A 25,250-nucleotide genomic window follows, 5' to 3' on the forward strand; every position below is an offset into this window, starting at 1 on the left:
GTGGTTCGGGCATCTGGTCAGGATGCCACCCGAACGCCTCCCTGGGGAGGTGTTTAGGGCACGTCCGACCGGTAGGAGGCCGCGGGGAAGACCCAGGACACGTTGGGAAGACTATGTCTCCCGGCTGGCCTGGGAACGCCTCGGGGTCCCACAGGAAGAGCTGGACGAAGTGGCTGGGGAGAGGGAAGTCTGGGCTTCCCTGCTTAGGCTGCTGCCCCCGCGACCCGACCTCGGATAAGCGGAAGAAGATGGATGGATGGATGGATGGATGGATGGACACTTTGAACTGGACACCAAATCTGTTATCTGTTTCTTTGTCAGTTAGTGAAGACCAAGTCTTTAAAATATTTTCTTGGATTTTCAAATTCTATTTGAGTTTTGTCTCTCTTAGAATTAAAAATGTCAAGCAAAGCGAGACCAGCTTGCTAGTAAATAAATACAATTTTAAAAATAGAGGTAAGTGCTGCTATTTGAGCTATTTTTAGAACAGGCTAGCGGGCTACTCATCTGGTACTTACGGGCTACCTGGTGACCCCTGATATATACCAATGACCATGAACAATATTACAGTATATGTCACAGCAGCAGCATAAAATAGAGAGTAGATCCAGCAGAAAATAGAAAATAGACAATAAAAACAAAGAGAAGTAGCTGACACAGTAGCAAACACACAAAATATGCAAAATCTTCCACCCAAAATATTTTTCTTCGTGGAATATTTGATGTGAAGTAATGGGAACCTTGGATAGGTCAATAATTCATAACATTTTGATTCAATATTATGTTTTGAACAATGACAATTTGAAAGAAAAAAAAAAACAGCTTTGTTTTATTAGTCAACATTGCAACTTTTTCTAAATTACATTTCACTTTTGAGCTTTTTTATTTAACTTTTTGTTTATTTTAATAGTATTTTTAGAATGTGCCGTGGGCCTTTAAAACATTAGCTGTGGGCCGCAAATGGCCTCCGGGGCACACTTTTGACTGCTATAGATAATAAAAAATTAAATGTGATAAATCTATGGATAAAAAGCAGAGCCTGGCGACGCATGCGCGTTTATCATAACTCTCTGTCTCTGTCTCTGTCTCTGCCCCTCCCTCAAGAATGCTGCTGCGTGCACAATTTGTTTTGTTTTTAACCCCTTCTTAACCCTGGACGTACATTGAAAATACACGCAACCCTAACTCAAAATGCCGGACATTTAAAGGGGAACATTATCACCAGACCTATGTAAGCGTCAATATATACCTTGATGTTGCAGAAAAAAGACCATATATTTTTTTGACCGATTTCCGAACTTTAAATGGGTGAATTTTGGCGAATTAAACACCTTTCTAATATTCGCTCTCGGAGCGATGACGTCACAACGTGGCGTCACATCGGGAAGCAATCCGCCATTTTCTCAAACACCGAGTCAAATCAGCTCTGTTATTTTCCGTTTTTTCGACTGTTTTCCGTACCTTGGAGACATCATGCCTCGTTGGTGTGTTGTCGGAGGGTGTAACAACACGAACAGGGACAGATTCAAGTTGCACCAGTGGCCCAAAGATGCGAAAGTGGCAAGAAATTGGACGTTTGTTCCGCACACTTTACCGACGAAAGCTATGCTACGACAGAGATGGCAAGAATGTGTGGATATCCTGCGACACTCAAAGCAGATGCATTTCCATCGATAAAGTCAAAGAAATCTGCCGCCAGACCCCCATTGAATCTGCCGGAGTGTGTGAGCAATTCAGGGACAAAGGACCTCGGTAGCACGGCAAGCAATGGCGGCAGTTTGTTCCCGCAGACGAGCGAGCTAAACCCCCTATCGACCCTAGCTTCCCTGGCCTGCTGACATCAACTCCATAACTGGACAGATCAGCTTTCAGGAAAAAAGCGCGGATGAGGGTATGTCTACAGAATATATTAATTGATGAAAATTGGGCTGTCTGCACTCTCAAAGTGCTTGTTGTTGCCAAATGTATTTCATATGCTGTAAACCTAGTTCATAGTTGTTAGTTTCCTTTAATGCCAAACAAACACATACCAATCGTTGGTTAGAAGGCGATCGCCGAATTCGTCCTCGCTTTCTCCCGTGTCGCTGGCTGTCGTGTCGTTTTCGTCGGTTTTGCTTGCATACGGTTCAAACCGATATGGCTCAATAGCTTCAGTTTCTTCTTCAATTTCGTTTTTGCTACCTGCCTCCACACTACAACCATCCGTTTCAATACATGCGTAATCTGTTGAATCGCTTAAGCCGCGAAATCCAAGTCTGAATCCGAGCTAATGTCGCTATAGCTTGCTGTTCTTTCCGCCATGTTTGTTTGTGTTGGCTTCACTATGTGACGTCACAGGAAAATGGACGGGTGTTTATAACGATGGTTAAAATCAGGCACTTTGAAGCTTTTTTTAGGGATATTGCGTGATGGGTAAAATTTTAAAAAAAACTTTGAAAAATATGATAAGCCACTGGGAACTGATTTTTAATGGTTATAACAATTCTGAAATTGTGATAATGTTCCCCTTTAAGGCATTTAAGAAACTCCGCCCTGACAGCCCCGCAAAAGAGGACATGTCCGGGAAAAAGAGGACGTATGGTCAGTCTATCGTAAATGAACCTGGACTAAATATCAAGGACGTGACAGTGACAGGGAAACCGGGAAAAAGTCAGAAAATGACACTAGTGCTTGTGGTTTCCATGAAAATGTGCTGAGTTTAGGAAAGAGTGGATGGGGTGATTCTCCTTCCCAATTTGAGCCAATGTACTGCCCGGGGCGGGGTAGGGGGTTGGAGGTTTGGGGGGGAAGCATGGATGCTAAGTCCATGCCTCACCATGATGACACAACATAGTTTCTGGAAACAAGTGAACTGCTATGAGGCTGCGAGCCTCGCTATCTGCCCCATCCCCCCCCTGTTCCTGGTGGTGGTCTGAATCAGACAGCACCTGATTCCTCTGTGGACACAGCTGGCATTTACCAAAAGCCATCAGGAGGCCGTGGCGTCAGTCGGCTCGCCACCGCCGGCCCCTCCTCCCGGTGCCCTCCCCTCCACCCACCTTCTCTCGGCCTCTGTCTGGTAGCGCTTGACTGCACGGAGGTGGCTCGTTTTTTAGGAGTAAATTAGACAGTGGCCCACCGTATTCACTAGAGCAGTGTTTTTCAACCTTTTTTTGAGCCAAGGCACGTTTTCTGCGTTGAAAAATAATCCAGAGGCACACCACCAGCAGAAATCTTTAAAAACCGAAACTCAGTTGACCGTAAAAAGTCGTTGTCGCAAATGTATGTTTTTTGTTTGGGGACAAACATGACACAAACCTTCCCAATTGTTAGAAAGCCCACTGTCATGGATATGACTTTAAATCATAACCAAGCATGCATCACTATAGCTCTTGTCTCAAAGTAGGTGTACTGTCACAACAAGAGATGTCCGATAATGGCTTTTTTGCCGATATCCGATATTCCGATATTGTCCAACTCTTAATTACCGATTCCGATATCAACCGATACCGATATATACAGTCGTGGAATTAACACATGATTAAGCCTAATTTTGTTGTGATGCCCCGCTGGATGCATTAAACAATGTAACAAGGTTTTCCAAAATAAATCAACTCAAGTTATGGAAAAAAAAAAATGCCAAAATGGCACTGCCATATTTATTATTGAAGTCACAAAGTGCATTATTTTTTTTAACATGCCTCAAAACAGCAGCTTGGAATTTGGGACGTGCTCTCCCTGAGAGAGCATGAGGAGGTTGAGATGGGCGGGGCGGGGCTGAGGTGGGGGTGGGTGGTAGATGGTAGTGGGGTGTGTATATTGTAGCGTCCCGGAAGAGTTAGTGCTGCAAGGGATTCTGGGTATTTGTTCTGTTGTGTTACGGTGCGGATGTTCTCCCGAAATGTGTTTGTCATTCTTGTTTGGTGTGGGTTCACAGTGTGGCGCATATTTGTAACAGCGTTAAAGTTGTTTATGCGGCCACCCTCAGTGTGACCTGTATGGATGTTGACCAAGTATGCATGGCATTCACTTGTGTGTGTGAAAAGCCGTAGATATTATGTGATTGGGCCGGCACGCAAAGGCAGTGCCTTTAAGGTTTGCAAAAAATATTTAATTAATTCTAGTCTGATTTAGCCATTCCTTTACCACTTTTGACGTGTGTTTGGGGTCATAGTCCTGTAGGAACACCCAACTGCGCCCAAGACTGATGATTTTAGATTGTCCTGAAGAATTTGGAGGTAATCCTCCTTTTTCATTGTCCCATTTACTCTCTGTAAAGCACCAGTTCCATTGGCAGCTAAACAGGCTCAGAGCATAATACTACCACCACCATGCTTGACGGTAGGTATGGTGTTCCTGGATTAAAGGCCTCACCTTTTCTCCTCCAAACATATTGCTGGGTATTGTGGCCAAATTTTGTTTCATCTGACATCACATGGACAAAAATAAGACCTTCTGGAGGAAAGTTCTGTTCTGTGAATGTTGGGAAAAATTCTAAAAAAGGAAATGCAGTTCACCTTCAGTTAAATATGTGTCTAGGTTAGTACATTGCCATGAGTGGCCCTCCATTATTGGTAGTACAATGATGCAAGGAGTCTTTAACTTGTACCGATGACTAAACGGGATGAGTTGTTTCGGGCAAAACTTCAGAGCCATTAGAATAATTCATCTCCACGAGAATAATTACCTGAGGCTGTTGGTGTTAGTGGGGGTAAATCATGTCTGAGTCAGCAAGGTGGGGTCTGATGTGTACCTTCTCACTCATGCTCATAATTGCTAAGGACGACATTGTCTTTGCATGACGCTCTGAAGTCATCTCTGCACGCTCATTCATCCCGGAATGCCAGACCGTCCAACACCACCGTTTTGATGACAACATAGGCTAGCAATTAGGATGAATGTTCAGATGAATTTATTGTCTTAAAATTTATATATATATATTTGTTTTACATGCAAAAGTTATTGTATTTGAGTAGTGATGTGCGGATATATACCGAAATATTGATATTGCCAATACCAGATCTTTCTGCTCTAATATCGATTCTCAAATCAAAATATCGATACTTTTTAGTGTTGTCCCGATACCAAAATTATTTTGATACTTTTCGGTACTTTTTAAGTACTTTTTAAGCCCGGTTCACTGTAAGACCGGGCTTTCTGCTCCGCCGCTCCCAGTCTGTGGAACGCTCTCCCTGACCACCTGAGGGCACCACAGACTGTGGATGCTTTTAAAAAAGGCTTAAAAACCCTTCTTTTTAAAAAAGCCTTTTTTTTTTTTTTAGATATATGCATACTATATATGCATACTAGTTTTAGCTATGTGGCTGTTCTAGTTTTTATTTTTATTTATTTTTTATTATCTTTTTATTTTTATTTTTTTAATACACTGTAGCATTTTGAGGTTGTTTACTCAATGTAAAGTGCTTTTTACAAATAAAATCTATTATTATTATTTTCTAAATAAAGGGGACCACAAACAATTTGCATTATTGGCTTATTTACAGCATGTTCAGTATTTTCACATCAACCTGTTCATGTAACGGAACTGTGACTTCCTTTTTATTCTAATAGTAGTTCTTATCTCATTTAAAAAAAAAAAAAAATATTTTTTTAATGTTTCATTTTCTTATGGTTTGAAACACCATTTTTGTGTACAAAAGATTGCATGATTTTTTTTTCCTGTTGTATTAGCTTGGCTCCATTGTTATTCAAGTCACCACCTCAATATACTTCAGAGTTTGAAATAAATAAATATATAATATTAACTAACACAATAATAATAATAATAATACAATTATATTTATATATATTATATATATTTATTTATTATATTTATATTAATTTTAGCAGACAACTAAAATAATGCTGTTTGGTAACAGTAGAAGGGAAAGACAAATACAAATAGACGGAATAGAAATTGAAAGAGTAAATTAAACCAAATTTCTAGGTATAATGATTGATGATAAAATTAACTGGAAATCTCATGTAAAAAATATACAACATAAAGTAGCAAGAAACACGTCAATAATGAATAAAGCGAAACATATTCTAGACCAAAAATCACTTCATATTCTCTACTGCTCACTAGTGTTACATATCTGAGTTATTGTGCAGAAATATGGGAATTAATAACAAAAGTACACTTTATTCATTAACTGTGTTACAAAAAAGATCAAATAGAATAATACATAATGTTGGATATAGAGAACATACAAACCCTTTATTTATTAAATCTAAAATACTGAAATTCCACGACATAGTGGATTTGCAAACAGCTAAAATTACACACAAAGTAAACTATAACCTGCTAGCCAAGAATATACAACAATTCTTGTCAACCAAAGAGGAGGAATATAATCATAGAGAAAAATGTAATTTAAAACATTTGTACGCGCGTACAACACTTAAGACCTTCAGTATATCAATATGTGGAATTGAATTATGGAATGGATTAAGCAAAGCAATTAAACAATGTACTAATATGATCCACTTTGATAAACTATTCAAACTTAAAGTGTTTATAAAGTACAAAAAAGAAGAACCATGATAAACATTCTGAATTTATTTCATCCATTCATTCATTTTCTAGATAATCTTACTTATCTCACTAATTCTTTATTTATTTGTTTTTAATGTTATTACTTATGGAGTATATTGTGAATAAATTGAGAACAGGAAGTGAACAAAAGTTTTAGCAACTGCTATGTAAAGGAAAAGGGGTAGGAGTAAATGACCTCTGTTTCTTCCTACTCCTTTTCGAACATGTTTAATAGAGAAACTGGAAGTTGTGATGTATCATCTTGTATGCATGCATGTTCCAAATAAACAAACTAAAAAACCCCCCAAAAACTCAAGAGGTACAATTGCACAAAGTATCTGTATTGGATCAGTATCACCGATACCAGCCTGAATTTTACTCTGTACTATACTGCCATATTCCTCCCCATCTATAGAAGCATTAAATCAGGGGTGTCAAACGTACGGCCCGAGGGCCGGATCAGGCCCGCGAACAGGTTTTATCCGGCCCGCGGGATGAGTTTGCTAAGTATAAAAATTAACCGGAAATTTTTGAATGAAAGAAACTGCTGTTCTGAATGTGTCCACTAGATGTCACAATAGCAATTATTTGTATCTTTGTAGATGATGATATGTACAAAATAAACCACATGATGTTAGTACATCAGTCGAGGAAAATGATCAAACTACATGAATAACATCCTGTAATTTGATTTTGATATAATTTTTTTTTATCTTGATGGATTGAAAATGAACACCAATGAGTTGACTGATGAACATTATCACATCGTTTATTCAGAAAATACAAATAACGGCAAATAAAAATAGAATACTATTAATCGCAACATGTAAGTGTAAAAAAAAAAACCCAACAACATTATGATTTGTACAATTTCAGAATGTGTTTGTTTTATTTTTAAACAAAGAAGACAATCTGAAGTTGTCTTTATATTTAAGTTACCGTGCCGTGATTTTACCAGTCCGACCCACTTGGGAGTAGATTTTTCTCCATGTGGCCCCTGATCTAAAATGAGTTTGACACCCCTGCATTAAATTACACTAGTGTGCCGTGAGATACAGTCTGGTGTGCCGTGGGAGATGATCTAATTTAACCTATTTGGGTTAAAAATCTTTTTTGCAAACCAGTAACTATAGTTTGCAAATGACGTGTTGTTGTTGAGTGTCGATGCTGTCTCGAGCTCGGCAGAGTAACCGTGTAATACTCTTCCATATCAGTAGGTGGCAGCCGGTAGCTAATTGCTTTGTAGATGTCGAAAACAGCGGGAGGCAGTGTGCAGGTAAAAAGATATCTACTGCTTAAACCAAAAATAAACAAAAAGTGAGTGCCCCTAAGAAAAGGCATTGAAGCTTAGTGAAGGCTATGCAGAACGAAACTAAAACGGAACTGGATACAAAGCAAACAAAAACAGAATGCTGGACGACAGCAAAGACTTACTGTGGAGCAAAGACGGCGTCCACAATGTACATCCGAACATGACATGACAATCAACAATGTGCACACAAAGAAAAAAAAACCCACCGAAATATTCTTGATTGCTAAAACAAAGTAGATCACGCAAAGGAAGACATGAAACTCCTACAGGAAAATACCAAACAAAGAGAAAAAACACCAAAACAGGAGCGTAAGACAAGAACTAAAACACTACACACAAGAAAACACAAAAAAACACAAAATAAGCCAGAGCGTGATGTGACAGGTGGTGACCGTACACCTACTTTGAGACAAGAGCTATATTGATGCATGGCTGGTTATGGTTTAAAGTCATATCCTGAGCCGGGACCCGGGGTGGACCGCTCGCCTGTGCATCGGTTGGGGACATCTCTGCCCTTCTGACCCGTCTCCGCTCGGGATGGTCTCCTGCTGGCCCCACTATGGACTGGACTCTCACTATTATGTTAGATCCACTATGGACTGGATTCTCACAATATGTTAGATCCACTATGGACTGGACTCTCACACTATTATGTTAGATCCACTATGGACTGGACTTTCACTATTATGTTAGATCCACTATGGACTGGACTCTCACAATATGTTAGATCCACTATGGACTGGACTCTCACTATTATGTTAGATCCACTATGGACTGGACTTTCACTATTATGTTAGATCCACTATGGACTGGACTCTCACAATATGTTAGATCTACTATGGACTGGACTCTCACACTATTATGTTAGATCCACTATGAACTGGACTCTCACTATTATGTTAGATCCACTATGGACTGGACTCTCACACTATTATGTTAGATCAACTATGGACTGGACTCTCATACTATTATGTTAGATCCACTATGGACTGGACTCTCACTATTATGTTAGATCCACTACGGACTGGACTCTCACACTATTATGTTAGATCCACTATGGACTGGACTCTCACACTATTATGTTAGATCCACTATGGACTAGACTCTCACTATTATGTTAGATCCACTATGGACTGGACTCTCACTATTATGTTAGATCCACTATGGACTGGACTCTCACAATATGTTAGATCCACTATGGACTGGACTCTCACTATTATGTTAGATCCACTATGGACTGGACTCTCACAATATGTTAGATCCACTATGGACTGGACTCTCACTATTATGTTAGATCCACTATGGACTGGACTTTCACACTATTATGTTAGATCCACTATGGACTGGACTCTCACTATTATGTTAGATCCACTATGGACCGGACTCTCACACTATTATGTTAGATCCACTATGGACTGGACTTTCACACTATTATGTTAGATCCACTATGGACTGGACTCTCACTATTATGTTAGATCCACTATGGACCGGACTCTCACACTATTATGTTAGATCCACTATGGACTGGACTCTCACTATTATGTTAGATCCACTATGGACTGGACTCTCACAATATGTTAGATCCACTATGGACTGGACTCTCACACTATTATGTTAGATCCACTATGGACTGGACTCTCACTATTATGTTAGATCCACTATGGACTGGACTCTCACTATTATGTTAGATCCACTATGGACTGGACTCTCACTATTATGTTAGATCCACTATGGACTGGACTTTCACTATTATGTTAGATCCACTATGGACTGGACTCTCACACTATTATGTTAGATCCACTATGGACCGGACTCTCACACTATTATGTTAGATCCACTATGGACTGGACTCTCACACTATTATGTTAGATCCACTATGGACTGGACTCTCACACTATTATGTTAGATCCACGATGGACTGGACTCTCACAATATGTTAGATCCACTCTGGACTGGACTCTCACACTATTATGTTAGATCCACTATGGACTGGACTCTCACTATTATGTTAGATCCACTATGGACTGGACTTTCACACTATTATGTTAGATCCACTATGGACTGGACTCTCACTATTATGTTAGATCCACTATGGACTGGACTCTCACACTATTATGTTAGATCCACTATGGACCGGACTCTCACACTATTATGTTAGATCCACTATGGACTGGACTCTCACACTATTATGTTAGATCCACTATGGACTGGACTTTCACAATATTATGCTAGACCAACTCGACGTCCATTGCACCGGTCTCCCATAGAGGGGGTCCTCTCCAAGGTTTCTCATTGTCATCCCACTGATGTGGGATCTGAACCGAGGATGTCGTTGTGGCTTGTGCAGCCCTTTGAGACACTTGTGATTTAGGGCTATATAAATAAACATTGATTGATTGATTGATTGATATCCAAATTTTTTTTACTGTCAACCGAGTTTTGATTTTTTAATGATTTCTGCTGGTGGTGTGCCTCCGGCCGGATTTTTTTCAACGCAAAAAATGCGCCTCGGCTCAAAGAAAGTTGAAAAACACCGCATTAAATACTATACTGTGTTGAAAGTGAATTCTGGCGCCCCCTGTGGCCAGTCAGGGCATCAAACCCTGGTGAGTTTGTTGTTACAGAATACTGTTACAAAGAATTTCTCAGAAGGTGATTACACAAACGCTTTCTGCAAAGACTGAATCATTACCTCACACAATGGACGATAAAGAGGAACTTCAACCTAATTATGAAAATACTAAACACATCATCTCTTCTTTTTTTTTTTTTTTTTTTGGATGTTTGGGGAAGAAAGAGATGAATAAAAAGGTGGAATAAAAAAAAATAAAAGTGGAGCTCATTTAGCTAGATCAAGGGGGAGGAGCAGATGAGTAAATGGGCTTCACAGAACAGGAATGAAAAAAAAAGAGAGAGAGAGACAGAAAAAGAAAACAAAAAAGAGCTTCCTGTCAATCTGCCAGCACACTGAGGCTTTACTGGAAAGAGGGGGCGGGGCTTCGTCACTGTATATCCCACCAGAAGCACACTAAGCAGGCCTTTATAAAGCATGCAGTGTGTCACTGCAGACTGCACACACTTTCACAAGTGCTACGAAAGCCGCAACAAAGTACATGCTCTTAAAACATCTTCCAACACAGAGCCCTTCTAAAACATTTGGATTAAAAAAACTTTTCAAAGACTTCAAAGAAGAGGTGAGCATTTTTTTTTAATTCTGAATGTACTTTTACAGTAGCGCTGGCGAGTTTATTATGCGTTGTATTATCAGAGTGTAGAAGCCGGTCCTGGAAATTGCGCAATAATTAGTATTATTGTATAGTATTATACTTTTTAGAGTCACTACTCATCTTCAAAGTTGAGCACAAAGCTCAGAAGAGAGACTAAGTGAAGTGGCCACTTGTACTTTAAAAAAAAAAAAAAGTTATATTCAAAGTGTATTGTACTAGACTGTACTCTAGACACAGGCTTCTCGTTCACAATGCTGTTTTTCTTCTGTCCCAAGAATAGAGGTTTCCCTGCCAGGAAAAAGAGAAAACTTATTTTAAAGCTAGGGATTTGTTTTGCTAGAGTGTGGACTAGAAATAGGGGAAACCATACCCCTAAAGTTGTAAAAACTTTTGTACTTTTTGAGTAGGTTAGAAATAGATGTATATAATGGGAGCTATATACAGTAAGAGCTAATACTGGACTTCAAAGTGAATTTGTGTACCTCTTTTTGCTAGAGTGTGGACTAGAAATAGGGAAACCATACCTCCTAAAGTTGTAAAAACTTTTATACGTTTTCATTTGTTAGAAAGAGATATATAGTATGGGAGCTATACACAGTAAGAGCTAATACTGGACTTCAAAGTGAATTTGTTTTGCTAGAGTATGGACTAGAAATAGGGGAAACCATACCCCTAAAGTTGTAAAAACTTTTATACTTTTTCATTTGTTAGAAAGAGATATATAGTATGGGAGCTATACGCAGTAAGAGCTAATACTGGACTTCAAAGGGAATTTGTTTTGCTAGAGTATGGACTAGAAATAGGGAAACCTTACCCCTAAAATTATAAAAACTTTTGTACTTTTTGATTTGTTAGTAAGAGATGTATAGTATAGGAGTTATATACAGTAAGAGCTAATACTGTACTTCAAAGGGAATTTGTGAACCTCTTTTTGCTAGAGTGTGGACTAGAAATAGGGAAACCTTACCCTTAAACTTGTAAACATTGTAAAAGAAAGGTATAGTAAAGGAGGTACACACACTAAGAGCTAATAATGGACTTAAAGTTAAACTTGTGTACCTCTTTTTGCTCGAGTGTGGACTAAAAATAGGGAAACATTACCCCTAAACCTGTAAATGAAAGGTATAGCAAACGAGGTACACACAGTAAGAGCTAATATTGGACTTCAAAGTGAATTTCAGTACCTCTTTTTGCTAGAGTGCGGACTAGAAATAGGGAAACCTTACCCCTAAACTTGTAAAACTTGTAAAAGAAAGGTATAGTAAAGGAGGTACACGCACTAAGAGCTAATACTGTACTTCAAAGGGAATTTGTGTACCTCTTTTTGCTAGAGTGCGGACTAGAAATAGGGAAACCTTACCCCTAAACTAGTAAAACTTGTAAAAGAAAGGTATAGTAAAGGAGGTACACACACTAAGAGCTAATACTGTACTTCAAAGGGAATTTGTGTACCTCTTTTTGCTAGAGTGCGGACTAGAAATAGGGAAACCTTACCCCTAAACTTGTAAAACTTGTAAAAGAAAGGTATAGTAAAGGAGGTACACACACTAAGAGCTAATACTGTACTTCAAAGGGAATTTGTGTACCTCTTTTTGCTAGAGTGCGGACTAGAAATAGGGAGACCTTACCCCTAAACTTGTAAAAGAAAGGTATAGTAAAGGAGGTACACACAGTAAGAGCTAATACTGGACTTTGAAGGGAATTTGTGTACCTCTTTTAGCTAGAGTGTGGACTAGAAATAGGGAAACAGGACTGTCATATCTATGCATTAGAAGTCAATGTACCCTGTGCTATGTAATAAGGCTAAAAAGTCCAATAATAAGCTGCTATAGTCCCGACTAACCCTTGTCCTTCTCTCGCCTCCTTAGGTGTCATCTCCCCATAGTCCTCTTCTGTGGTGCCCAGTGCTCCCCAGGCCTCAGAACCGGTCACAGCGCCATGGTAACTCTCAGCAAGTGCTACCCCGCCATGAGCAGCAGCCACTCGGACTCTCCCAACGTGCGGCTGCCTCAGCGTTACAAGACGTTCGCGTCCAAGGCCCAGTACCAGATGGTCCTGGCCACGTTGCACAAGCTGAAGGAAAGCGGCTTCTACTGGGGCGCCATCACGGGCAAGGAGGCCAACGCCCTGCTGGGCGCCGAGAACACGGGCACGTTCCTCGTCCGGGACAGCTCGGACAACCGGCACCTGTTCACCCTCAGCATCAAGACGGCGTCGGGCACCAAGAACCTCCGCGTGCAATGCGACGCCGCCTCCTTTTACCTGCAAACGGACCCCAAAAACATTCACCTGATACCCCACTTTGACTGCATCCTCAAGCTGGTGCACTACTACATGCCCCAAAGCAAGGGGAACACCCGGACCGGGAACGTGGACTATATTTACACCGGGGGCGAGAAAGTCCCTCTAGAGCTGGTCAAGCCCCTAGCCTGCAGTTTGTCCACGTTGCAGCACCTGTGCAGGAAAACCGTCAACGGACATTTGGATATTTCCTCCAAAAGAGACCAACTTCCACATCCTCTGAGGGAATTCCTGCAGGATTACGACGCCCCCATTTAAAGGGACTGGGTTTTTGTTAGGAAAAGTCCGTCGTCCCCCTGCAGGTCCAGTTCAGGACGGGGTGGCCAAGAAGAGGGTGCACTCACTGCACGTAGACTGAAGTCCTCCTCTAATGATGCTGCTAACAATCGCACTGTGAGGCCTCCAGGGTCTTTGTTTGTGTTGCTGACGTCCGTCCGGCGCCTTGGAATCTTCCTCCCAGTGCATTCTGGGAATGCCACAGGCTTTACCGACAGAGTGGCTTCACCTTTGGCTTTGGACCAGCTTTTTTTTTTTTTTTAAAGGGCTGAACTTTGACTGAATCCTACATGGTGGTAGATTACTTGAGCAAAACGACAACGGGTTCTTTGGGTCCAGAATGGGAACCAAAATGCAGTCTAATTATTGTTTTTGGGGGCACTGACAGGAACGCCACTGCTCGCCAATGAATGTATTTAAATGAAGCGTCTCCGTTGACGAGACGTGGTCTTTTTTTTTTTTTGGAGACGTCAAACCATGTTTACATTGAAGACAAAATGACACAGGTGTTGTCTCGCTCTCTTTTATAAAGATGTACTTTTTTGCCCGCCACAGCGCTGGCGTCCAATGCTTTAAGGTTGACGAAGTAAACACAACTTTGCACTTATTTATACTTGGATCAACATTTCAGTAATTTATAATAAAGAATGTTATTTTTCTACTGAATGACTTTGCATTCCTTTTTTTTGTGGTTCTCAGACTTTTTTTCACAGTGAAATCCCACCATAGTGACCCACATTAAAGTACAGTAGCGTACTAGGCCCAAGTATTCATTAAAAACAAGGCAGAAGTCTAATTAATATTTTTGGCCCCTGTAACATTACACACAGTTTGAGCAGTAGCACTGTGTTTGAATGTAGGGAAATAAAACACTGTACTTTAATCCAGTGATTATTTGGCGTACCACTAGATGGAGCCCGTACCACAGCTCGAGAATCCTTGGTCTATTAATTAGATCAGGAGTCCCCAAACTTTCTGACTAGGGGGCTGCTATGGGGTTAAAAAAATGTGGCCGGGGGCCACATGTACACATGTATATGTTTATGTGTGTGTGTATATATATATATATATATATATATATATATATATATATACACATACATTTATATGTATATATATGTGTGTGTGTGTATATATATATGTATATGTTTGTGTGTGTATATATATATATATATATATATACACACACACATATATATACACACACATACACACGCACACACACATATATATATATATATATATATATATATATATATATATATATATATATATATATATATATATATATATATATATATATATATATACACATATAAACATATATATATATATATATATATACATACACAGACACACACACATATTTTTATATATATATAAATATATATATACACACACATATGTATATATATATACGTATATGTGTATATATACACATACATAGGTGTGTGTATATATATATGTGTATATATGTATATGTTTGTGTGTGTATATATTTCTATATATATATATATATATATATATATATATACACACACATATATATATACACACACACATATATATGTATATATATATATATATATATATATATATATATATATATATACACATACATATATATATATATATATATATATATATATATATATACACACATATGTATATATATACATACATATATGTGTGTGTATATATGTATATTTTTATGTGTGTGTATATATATATACACACACACACACACACACACACATATATATATATATATATATATATATATATATATATATATATATATATATATATATATATATATATATACACACATACATATATATATATATACATGTATATATGTGTGTGTCGCGGGTGGTGCTAGAGCCTGTCTCAGCTGCATTTGGGCGGAAGGCGGCGTACACCCTGGACAAGTTGCCACCTCATCGCAGGGCCAACACAGATAGACAACATTCACAATATTCATATGATATTAATACTTTTTTTTTTGAGGAATCCCATTTTGGATTTATTTGAATAATATTTTGTTACTACCCGTACTGTAAATGGACAAAAGCATAATAAACCTGTTGACATTAAACAAAACACACACTCAGGAATTTAAAAAAGTGCTTATGATGAAAGTATTATTGCACTTAGGAAGAAGTGCTTTTACCAACGACCTTCAAAGACTTTCTTCTATATTTCAGGTGAATCCCTCCTTGAAAAAGCTTTTCCGGAACACGAGAGCAGAATGCAGGTCAGTTCTTCCTTCTTTGAAGTCAACACGGCACAACCTGCACACTCACACAATAACAACACACATCAGCGTGTGTACGCCACTTCTCAGAAATGTGCCTTGTGACACGTTCCGCACGACTATACCTGCAATCAACACTTGTGACTCACCCAGCAGAAAGTTTGACTGTCGAGTAGTTTAATGTCCGGGAATGTTGTGACTGACACCACCTAGACAAGCACCACTATGGTGTTTGTGGTGTGAAATTACCACAATTGTCTTCCCTTTTGTGTGCAGCATTTGATGACAAATGTCCTTGTCTTCTTTCTGTTATTGCAAGCTTCTTTTGTGTTCCCTCCATTGCAGTTTTCCTCGCCCTAGTTTTGGCCTTTGTGTATTGCTATTTTTCTCAAATTAGTCCTAAATGGAATGGAACCCAAAGTAATATTGGCGCAATAGTCCTGCTGTATACTGCTTTTTATTTAAAAAAAACACTTTATATATATATATATATATTTTTAATATATTTTTTTCTTAATCTGTCCTTTTTCACCCATCCATCAATCCATTATCTATTACTTGTTACTGGGTAAAAACAAAAAAATATTTTTTTTGTTTAATTATTATTTTTTTTAATCTGTACTTTTTCGCCCATCCATCAATCTATTTTCTATTGCTTGTTACTGGGTAAAACAAATTAATTATATATATATATATATATATATATATATATATATATATATATATATATACATATGTATGTGTGGGAAAAAAATCACAAGACTATTATGGGTACAGGCTGGCCTAGGGGCGTGGTGATTGGCTCATGTGTTAACACATGAGCCAATCACCACGCCCCTAGGCCAGCCTGTACCCACCCACTCTGTGCCCTATATAAACCATGGTATGCGAATGCTCCCATTAAAATCTCCTGACGATTGAGGGTACCCCCCCTCATGAAACAGGCCTGTAGAGATGAAGTAGTCTTGTGATTTTTTTCCCCACACATACATATATTGCGCTCTACTACGGTATCGAGCACTATTTTTTGGATAACCTTATTAAGATATATATATATATATATATATATATATATATATATATATATATATATATATATATATATATATATATATTTTATATTATTTTTTTTCTTAATTTGTCCTTTTTCATCCATCCATCAATCCATTTTCTACCGCTTGTTACTGGGTGAAAAAAAAAAAAAAAAAAGTATATATATATTTTTATTTTTTCATTTATTTTTTTCTTAATCTGTCCTTTTTCACCCATCCATCAATCCATTTTCTACCGCTTGTTACTGGGTCTCCTAGCCGCTCAAGCAAATCATATTGTCTAAAAATCAATTTTCCCATCGAAAACGTGATGTTATCAAGTCGGGCGCTCTTTCAGTCAATTAGTGCACAAGGGAAAAAAATGGCGAAATCGTTGGGGAAACGTCAAAATAGACTCCGAGTGTAGAATTTTTAAACATCAGTGGACATATGACTTTTTGGTCGTGGGTTCGAGCCCCACGTTGGGCGCCAAATTGTGGAGGTTGCCCTCCCAGGGGTTCTTCGGACAACCAATCACCGACATGACAGCCCGGATCAGGGTTGCAATACGGTTTTATTTTGTAATAGTTCAGCGGGTTGCTTTCCAGCAATTGTCTTTCGTCCGTGTCCGTCACGCTCTCGCTCTCGCTCCAGCTCCAGCTCCAGCTCCAGCTCCAACAACCTCTCTCCTCCCCGGCTGCTGCTTAAACAGAGCGACAGGTGATTAGATAATAAGGTCCACCTGGGCCATCTACGCACCTGTCGCTGACTTTGAGGGCGGTCCTAGCACATCCCGTTCCGCTGCAGGCCACGCCCCCCCCTCCACAAAAGTAGTGTAAAGTTCTTACTTATATCTGTCAGTAAACTCGCCATGAAAGCGCTAAAACATACCGGTGTAGTGAGTTTACATTATTCACCCAAGGAACGTTTTTTCACAGGACACATTTCCGGCGTTGTTGTTGTTTCCGGATGAGGAGATGCTGCTCCGTTATTGATTGAAGTAATGTCTGAATTTCATTAAAACAGTTAGCTCCATCTTTTGACACTTCTTCCACTCCCGTCCTTGCACGCTACACCGCTACAACAAAGAAGACGGGGAGAAGACGCTGCCGAAGGTGAGCCACGTAAATAGGACCGCCCACAAAACGGCGCATCCGGAAGCGACTGTCAGAAAGAGGCCTGAGGATGATCTGTAAAACATCATCCATGCAACATTTTGACCAAAGAACCACCATTACATGTTATGTAGACCACAAGGAAGTCTTTTACATTTAGAAAAAAACCATAATAAATATGACTCCTTTAATGCGCCCTATAATTCGGTGCGCTTTGTATATGAAAAAAGATGAAAAATAGACCGGTGCGCCTTATGGTCCGGAAAATAGGGTAGTTTTATGACTAGGAACATTGACTTTGAGGGGGTTTCATTGCACATTTTCAATTCAGTCAGTCCGAATTTCATAATGAGGCAATAGAAAGCACATAATATTTCTAAAATTGATGTTAAAATACACCCTCCGGTGTCCAACTATCGTGGGATCACACTCCTCAGCCTTCCCGGTAAGGTCTATTCAGGTGTACTGGAGAGGAGGCTACACCGGATAGTCGAATCTAGGATTCAGGAAGAACAGTGTGGTTTTCGTCCTGGTCGTGGAACTGTGGACCAGCTCTATACTCTCGGCAGGGTCCTTGAGGGTGCATGGGAGTTTGCCCAACCAGTCTACATGTGCTTTGTGGACTTGGAGAAGGCATTCGACCGTGTCCCTCGGGAAGTCCTGTGGGGAGTGCTCAGAGAGTATGGGGTATCGGACTGTCTGATTGTGGCGGTCAGTGTCAGAGCTTGGTCCGCATTGCCGGCAGTAAGTCGGACACGTTTCCAGTGAGGGTTGGACTCCGCCAAGGCTGCCCTTTGTCACCGATTCTGTTCATAACTTTTATGAACAGAATTTCTAGGCGCAGTCAGGGTGTTGAGGGGATCCGGTTTGGTGGCTGCAGGATTAGGTCTCTGCTTTTTGCAGATGATGTGGTCTTGATGGCTTCATCTGGCCAGGATCTTCAGCTCTCACTGGATCGGTTCGCAGTCGAGTGTGAAGCGACTGGGATGAGATTCGGCACCTCCAGGTCCGAGTCCATGGTTCTCGCCCGGAAAAGGGTGGAATGCCATCTCCGGGTTGGGGAGGAGAGTCTGCTCCAAGTGGAGGAGTTCAAATACCTCGGAGTCTTGTTCACGAGTGAGGGAAGAGTGGATCGTGAGAACGACAGGCGGATCGGTGCGGCGTCTTCAGTAATGCGGACGCTGTATCGATCCGTTGTGGTGAAGAAGGAGCTGAGCCGGAAGGCAAAGCTCTCAATTTACCGGTCGATCTACGTTCCCATCCTCACCTATGGTCATGAGCTTTGGCTTAGGACCGGAAGGACAAGATCACGGGTACAAACGGCCAAAATGAGTTTCCTCTGCCGGGTGGCGGGGCTCTCCCTTAGAGATAGGGTGAGAAGCTCTGCCATCCGGGGGGAGCTCAAAGTAAAGCCGCTGCTCCTCCACATGGAGAGGAGCCAGATGAGGTGGTTCGGGCATCTGGTCAGGATGCCACCCGAACGCCTCCCGAGGGAGGTGTTTAGGGCACGTCCAACCGGTAGGAGACCACGGGGAAGACCCAGGACACGTTGGGAAGACTATGTCTCCCGGCTGGCCTGGGAACGCCTCGGGATCCCCCGGGAAGAGCTGGACGACGTGGCTGGGGAGAGGAAAGTCTGGGCTTCCCTGCTTAGGCTGCTGCCCCCGCAACCTGACCTCGGATAAGCGGAAGAAGATGGATGGACGGCCCTCGCCGCTTGTTAATTAACCGCAAATGCTAACAAGTCACAAAGCATGTCCATTATTCACCACTTGACGACATTTCTTTACGATGACTGATGGTCAACACAGCCACTCAGACAGTGGCGAATGAGAGCTTGTGAACATATACAGCAAGCTGCTGAAATGACAGATGAGCGGGAATCCACTGTAACCTCCAGCGCAGTTACGGGAAGGGCGCTCCGGCTCTACCTGCTTCCACAGCACTTTTGCTCTCAGCCAATTGAGCTGTCTGTGGATAGCTGTTTTTTGCTCTACCTCCATCTCTGAGAGGTATTGCTGTAGTCATGAAGGTGTGAGCTGAGAGTTGTTGGAAGGGAAGGGCCACGAATTGTGCGTGCGTCTTCACTTACAGTGGTGGTCAAAAGTTTACATACACTGTATGTAAACGTTTACTGGCTGTCTTGAGCTTCCAGTAATTTCTACAACTCTTATTTTTTTGTGATAGAGTGATTGGAGCACATACTTGTTGGTCACAAAAAACATTCATGAAGTTTGGTTCTTTTATGAATTTATTATGGGTCTACTGAAAATGTGCTGGGTCAAAAGTATACATACAGCAATGTTAATATTTGCTTACATGTCCCTTGGCAAGTTTCACTGCAATAAGGCGCTTTTGGTAGCCATCCACAAGCTTCTGCTTGAGTTTTTGACCACTCCTCTTGACAAAATTGGTGCAGTTCAGCTAAATGTGTTGGTTTTCTGACATGGACTTCTTTCTTCAGCATTGTCCACATGTTTAAATCAGGACTCTTGGAAGGCCTGTCACGGCGGGGTTGCAGTTTGCTGCGAGGTTCGTTCCCCCGGGATGCAAATGGAACATTCCGGACAGGACTTGCAGGTAGGAACATGATTTAATTCTCAAACAAATCAAAGCACCACCAAGAACAGAAAACAAGTCGAAAGAACATACTTGCCAACCTTGAGACCTCCGATTTCGGGAGGTGGTGGGTTGGGGTCGTGGTTGGGGCCGGGGACGTGGTTGGGGGCGTGGTTAAGAGGGGAGGAGTATATTTACAGCTAGAATTCACCAAGTCAAGTATTTCATATATATATATATATATATATATATATATATATCCTACAAACAAAACTGTGTTTAGATAATTGATACTTCAAACTTGCATAAACAAATATTAAGGAATATAAAATAACTTGGCTTCTGAGAGCTTCAAAATGTGATGAATAAAATGCTAAAGTTGTTGATAAACAAGCAATTATTTTAATAATTAAATATGGTCATTTTAAATGAATTATTATGATCATTTAAAATTCATTATTTCAAATATGTTTATTCTAATGTTTAATTCTATGGCTGGATGTAATAAGGAGTCAGAAAAAATACAAATAAAAATACAATTAATTGTGATGTTTTTAGCAAAATATAGTAAAAATGTATTTAGTTTTTTTTTTTTTTCAATTAATAAATATATTTATTTTTAGGTAAGATAAAAATAATATAATTCATCTCTAGTCTGGAAGAAGATCTTCTCCATCTGCACCATGCTCATCGGCGGTATGCCCGACGCCTCGTATGGAATAACGTGATCGGGCAGGCATGCTGTTTATATCGTGGGAAAGCGGACGTAAAAAAAAGGCTGTCCTCACTCAGGTCCGCATGGAGCTGGAGGGGGCGTGGCCTCCAGCTCCGCTGAAAATCGGGAGATTTTCGGGAGAATATTTGTCCCGGGAGGTTTTCGGGAGAGGCGCTGAATTTCGGGAGTCTCCCGGAAAATTCGGGAGGGTTGGCAAGTATGCGAAAGAAACACGCGCCAATCGCACTCAAAACTAAACTTAGCGTGGGCTAGGAGACAAGCAAAACTTACGTGACAAGAGCGTGAAGCAAACAAAGAAGCCAGGACGAGTGACCGGCAAAGGCAGGCGTAAATAACGTCTCTTGATTAGAAACAGGTGAGCGTCCCGAAAACCAGAGGCAGGTGAAAATCGTAAGTGGCCATGGTAACAAATTCAGAGGTGCTCAAACAGGAACTGAAGGAGTCCAAAACAAACAGAAAACACAAAACATGATCCGGACCACGGATCATGACAAGGCTATTCTAAAACCTTAATTCTAGCCTGATTTAGCCATTCTTTTACCACTTTTGATGTGTGTTTGGGGTCATTGTCCTGTTGGAACACCCAACTGCGCCCAAGACCCAACCTCCGGGCTGATGATTTTAGGTTGTCCTGAAGAATTTGGAGATAATCCTCCTTTTTCATTGTCCCATTTACTCTCTGTAAAGCACCAGTTCCATTGGCAGCAAAACAGGCCCAGAGCATAATACTACCACCACCATGCTTGACGGAAGGCATGGTGTTCCTGGGATTAAAGACCTCACCAACATATTGCTTGGTATTGTGGCCTAACAGCTCAATTTTTGTTTCATCTGACCACTGAACCTTCCTCCAGAAGGTCTTATCTTTGTCCATGTGATGTCAGATGAAACAAAAATTTAGTTGTTTGGCCACAATACCCAGCAATATGTTTGGAGGAGAAAAAGTGAGGCCTTTAATCCCAGGAACACTAGTCCTACACTCTTAGAAATAAGGGTTCTAAAAGGGTTCTTCTACAAGGGCTGAGGTTCTAACTGGAACCATTTGCTTCTGAAAAACCCTTTCCCGAAGAAAGGGTTTTTCAAGGGTTCTTGGTAACGCTAATGGTTCCAGTAAGAACCATTTTGATCCAGAGAACCGTTTTTGGACGAAAGAGTTCTTCAGGGATTGTTGAAAGCATGGGTAAGATCCTGTGTCACCAGGGACATACTTCCTGATAACATTTGCCAATAATGGTGCCTATCTTTAAATAAATGTTTTTCTCATTAAAATGTTTTGAATGTTTGTTCAATGTCAACATGATAAATGACCACAATATAATATGAACTAAACTGATCTGTAGAATACAATATGGTTCTTTATAGAACCCTCAGAAGACAAGACGGTTATCGGAGAAAACCTTTGAAAAGGGATGTTTTTAGAACCCCCTGTGTGGGTTCTAGATGAAACCCTTGAAACATGAAAGAGTTCTTTGTGGAACTCCCGGTGTGGGTTCTAGATGAAACCCTGAAAATACGAAAGGGTTCTTAGTGGAACTTCCTGCATAGGTTCTAGATGAAACCCTTGACAAACGAAAGGGTTCTTAGTGGAACTCCCTGTGTGGGTTCTAGATGAAACCCTTGAAATACGAAAGGGTTCTTAGTGGAACTCCCTGCATAGGTTCTAGATGAAACCCTTGACAAACGAAAGGGTTCTTAGTGGAACTCCCTGTGTGGGTTCTAGATGAAACCCTTGAAATACGAAAGGGTTCTTAGTGGAACTCCCTGCGTGGGTTCTAGATGAAAGTCTTGAAATACAAAAGGGTTCTTAGTGGAACTCCCTGTGTGGGTTCTAGATGAAAGTCTTGAAATACAAAAGGGTTCTTAGTGGAACTCCCTGCGTGGGTTCTAGATGAAAGTCTTGAAATACAAAAGGGTTCTTAGTGGAACTCCGTGTGGGTTCTAGATGAAACCCTTGAAATACGAAAGGGTTCTTAGTGGAATTCCCTGCATAGGTTCTAGATGAAACCCCTGAAACATGAAAGAGTTCTTTGTGGAACTCCCTGTGTGAGTTCTAGATGAAACCCTTGAAACATGAAAGGGTTCTTAGTGGAACTCCCTGCATAGGTTCTAGATGAAACCCTTGACAAACGAAAGGGTTCTTAGTGGAACTCCCAGTGTGGGTTCTAGATGAAACCCTTGAAATACGAAAGGGTTCTTAGTGGAACTCCCTGCGTGGGTTCTAGATGAAAGTCTTGAAATACAAAAGGGTTCTTAGTGGAACTCCCTGTGTGGGTTCTAGATGAAACCCTTGAAATACAAAAGGGTTCTTAGTGGAACTCCCTGCGTGGGTTCTTTGTAGAACCCCTCATGGGGGGTTCTGGGTGGAACCTTACACACACAGTTCTAGGTAGAACCCTCCAAAAGGGTTCCAGGTGGAACCTTGATAAAAAGGTTCTACCTGGAGCCAAAAAGGGTTCTCCTATGAGGACGAGCCGAAGAACCATATATGGTTCTACTTAGCACTTTTATTTCTAAGAGTGTACCGTCAAGCATGGTGGTGGTAGTAGTATTATGCTCTGGGCCTGTTTTGCTGTCAATGGAACTGGTGCTTTACAGAGAGTAAATGGGACAATGAAAAAGGAGGATTAGCTCCAAATTCTTCAGGACAACCTAAAATCATCAGCCCGGAGGTTGGGTCTTGGGCGCAGTTGGGGGTTCCAACAGCACAATGACCCCAAACACACGTCAAAAATGGTAAAGGAATGGCTAAATCAGGCTAGAATTAAGGTTTTTGAATGGCCTTTCCAAAGTTCTGACTTAAACGTGTGGACAATGCTAAAGAAACAAGTCCATGTCAGAAAACCAACAAATTTAGCTGAACTGCACTAATTTTGTCAAGAGGAGTGGTCAAAAATTCAAGCAGAAGCTTGTGGATGGCTACCAAAAGCGCCTTATTGCAGTGAAACTTGCCAAGGGACATGTAAGCAAATATTAACATTGCTGTCCATTTAGACCCATAATAAATTCATAAAAGAACCAAACTTCATGAATGTTTTTTTGTGACCAACAAGTATGTGCTCCAATCACTCTATCACAAAAAAATAAGAGTTGTAGAAATGATTTGAAACACAAGACAGCCATGACATTATGTTCTTTACAAGTGTATATACACTTTTGACCAGGACTGTATGTCTGTGCTGTTGATGCAGAATGATGTGCTAATGGTGAACACACACACAATGCACGTACAAAACAAAATTAGGATGAACAGCTGAAGCCAATGCAAACTTCAGTGGAGGACTATTAAAAGAACGATATTATCTTTTGTTTCTCCGGGGAAATTCTCTGGTACTGTAGTGCCGTCATGTGACTACCCCAGAACGGATGCCAAAGATCAGTCACTGTAGATACAGTTCCTGCGTCGGGTGCCACAATCAGATGTTGTGTTCTGTATGCGTATTCAGAGGAATGCTAGGGGTTTACTCAGAAAGTGCTTAATGGGGCAATTTGGGATTTTTTTGTAGAATGTAAACATAAAAAAAATATCTTTAAAATAGTGGCAGATGGTATTTCTGTGCTTCTTGCCTTTTCATGTAACACAGCTGTAAAAAGCCTGTTTATTATCACAAATATGTGTCGCTGAGGTCGTAGTGACCTCAAGATGCAGAGACAGCAGGCGACGTGCAGGCTTTTTATTATAGCAATCATTAAACATGAAGCACTGGGAAGATTTGAACATAATGAATGGAGTGTTAAAGGGGACATGCACTTTTTGGGGGGAACTTTGCGTATTGTTCTCAATCATTATGACATTTAATGCATTCTAAATATTAAGTAAAAGCAGTGGCGGGGCCGTACGTTTCCCACCTAGTCGTTCAGTGATGTCCGACTTCAACGATCACCTCTCAAAATACCATCATTTATGTCACCGCATGACCAT

General features: G+C 40.5%; 1 protein-coding gene across 2 annotated transcripts in view; it reads left to right on the top strand.

The window, feature by feature from the left end:
• LOC133615091 (suppressor of cytokine signaling 3-like) overlaps positions 1–14,294 on the top strand; it is a 62,301-nt gene extending 48,007 nt beyond the window's left edge. The window contains exons 1-2 of one of the 2 annotated variants that reach the window (XM_061973440.1): positions 10,864–11,023; positions 12,925–14,294. In XM_061973440.1, coding sequence (XP_061829424.1) covers positions 12,995–13,615 — 621 coding nt within the window. In that variant the 5' untranslated portion in view covers positions 10,864–11,023; positions 12,925–12,994 and the 3' untranslated portion in view covers positions 13,616–14,294. Of the gene's footprint in view, positions 1–10,863; positions 11,024–12,924 lie in introns of those variants that run through there. The other variant, XM_061973439.2, reaches the window with a different exon arrangement.
• Positions 14,295–25,250: the final 10,956 nt, after the last annotated feature.

This window comes from Nerophis lumbriciformis, linkage group LG22 (assembly GCF_033978685.3).
Source record: "Nerophis lumbriciformis linkage group LG22, RoL_Nlum_v2.1, whole genome shotgun sequence".
Taxonomy (NCBI): Eukaryota; Metazoa; Chordata; class Actinopteri; order Syngnathiformes; family Syngnathidae; genus Nerophis; species Nerophis lumbriciformis.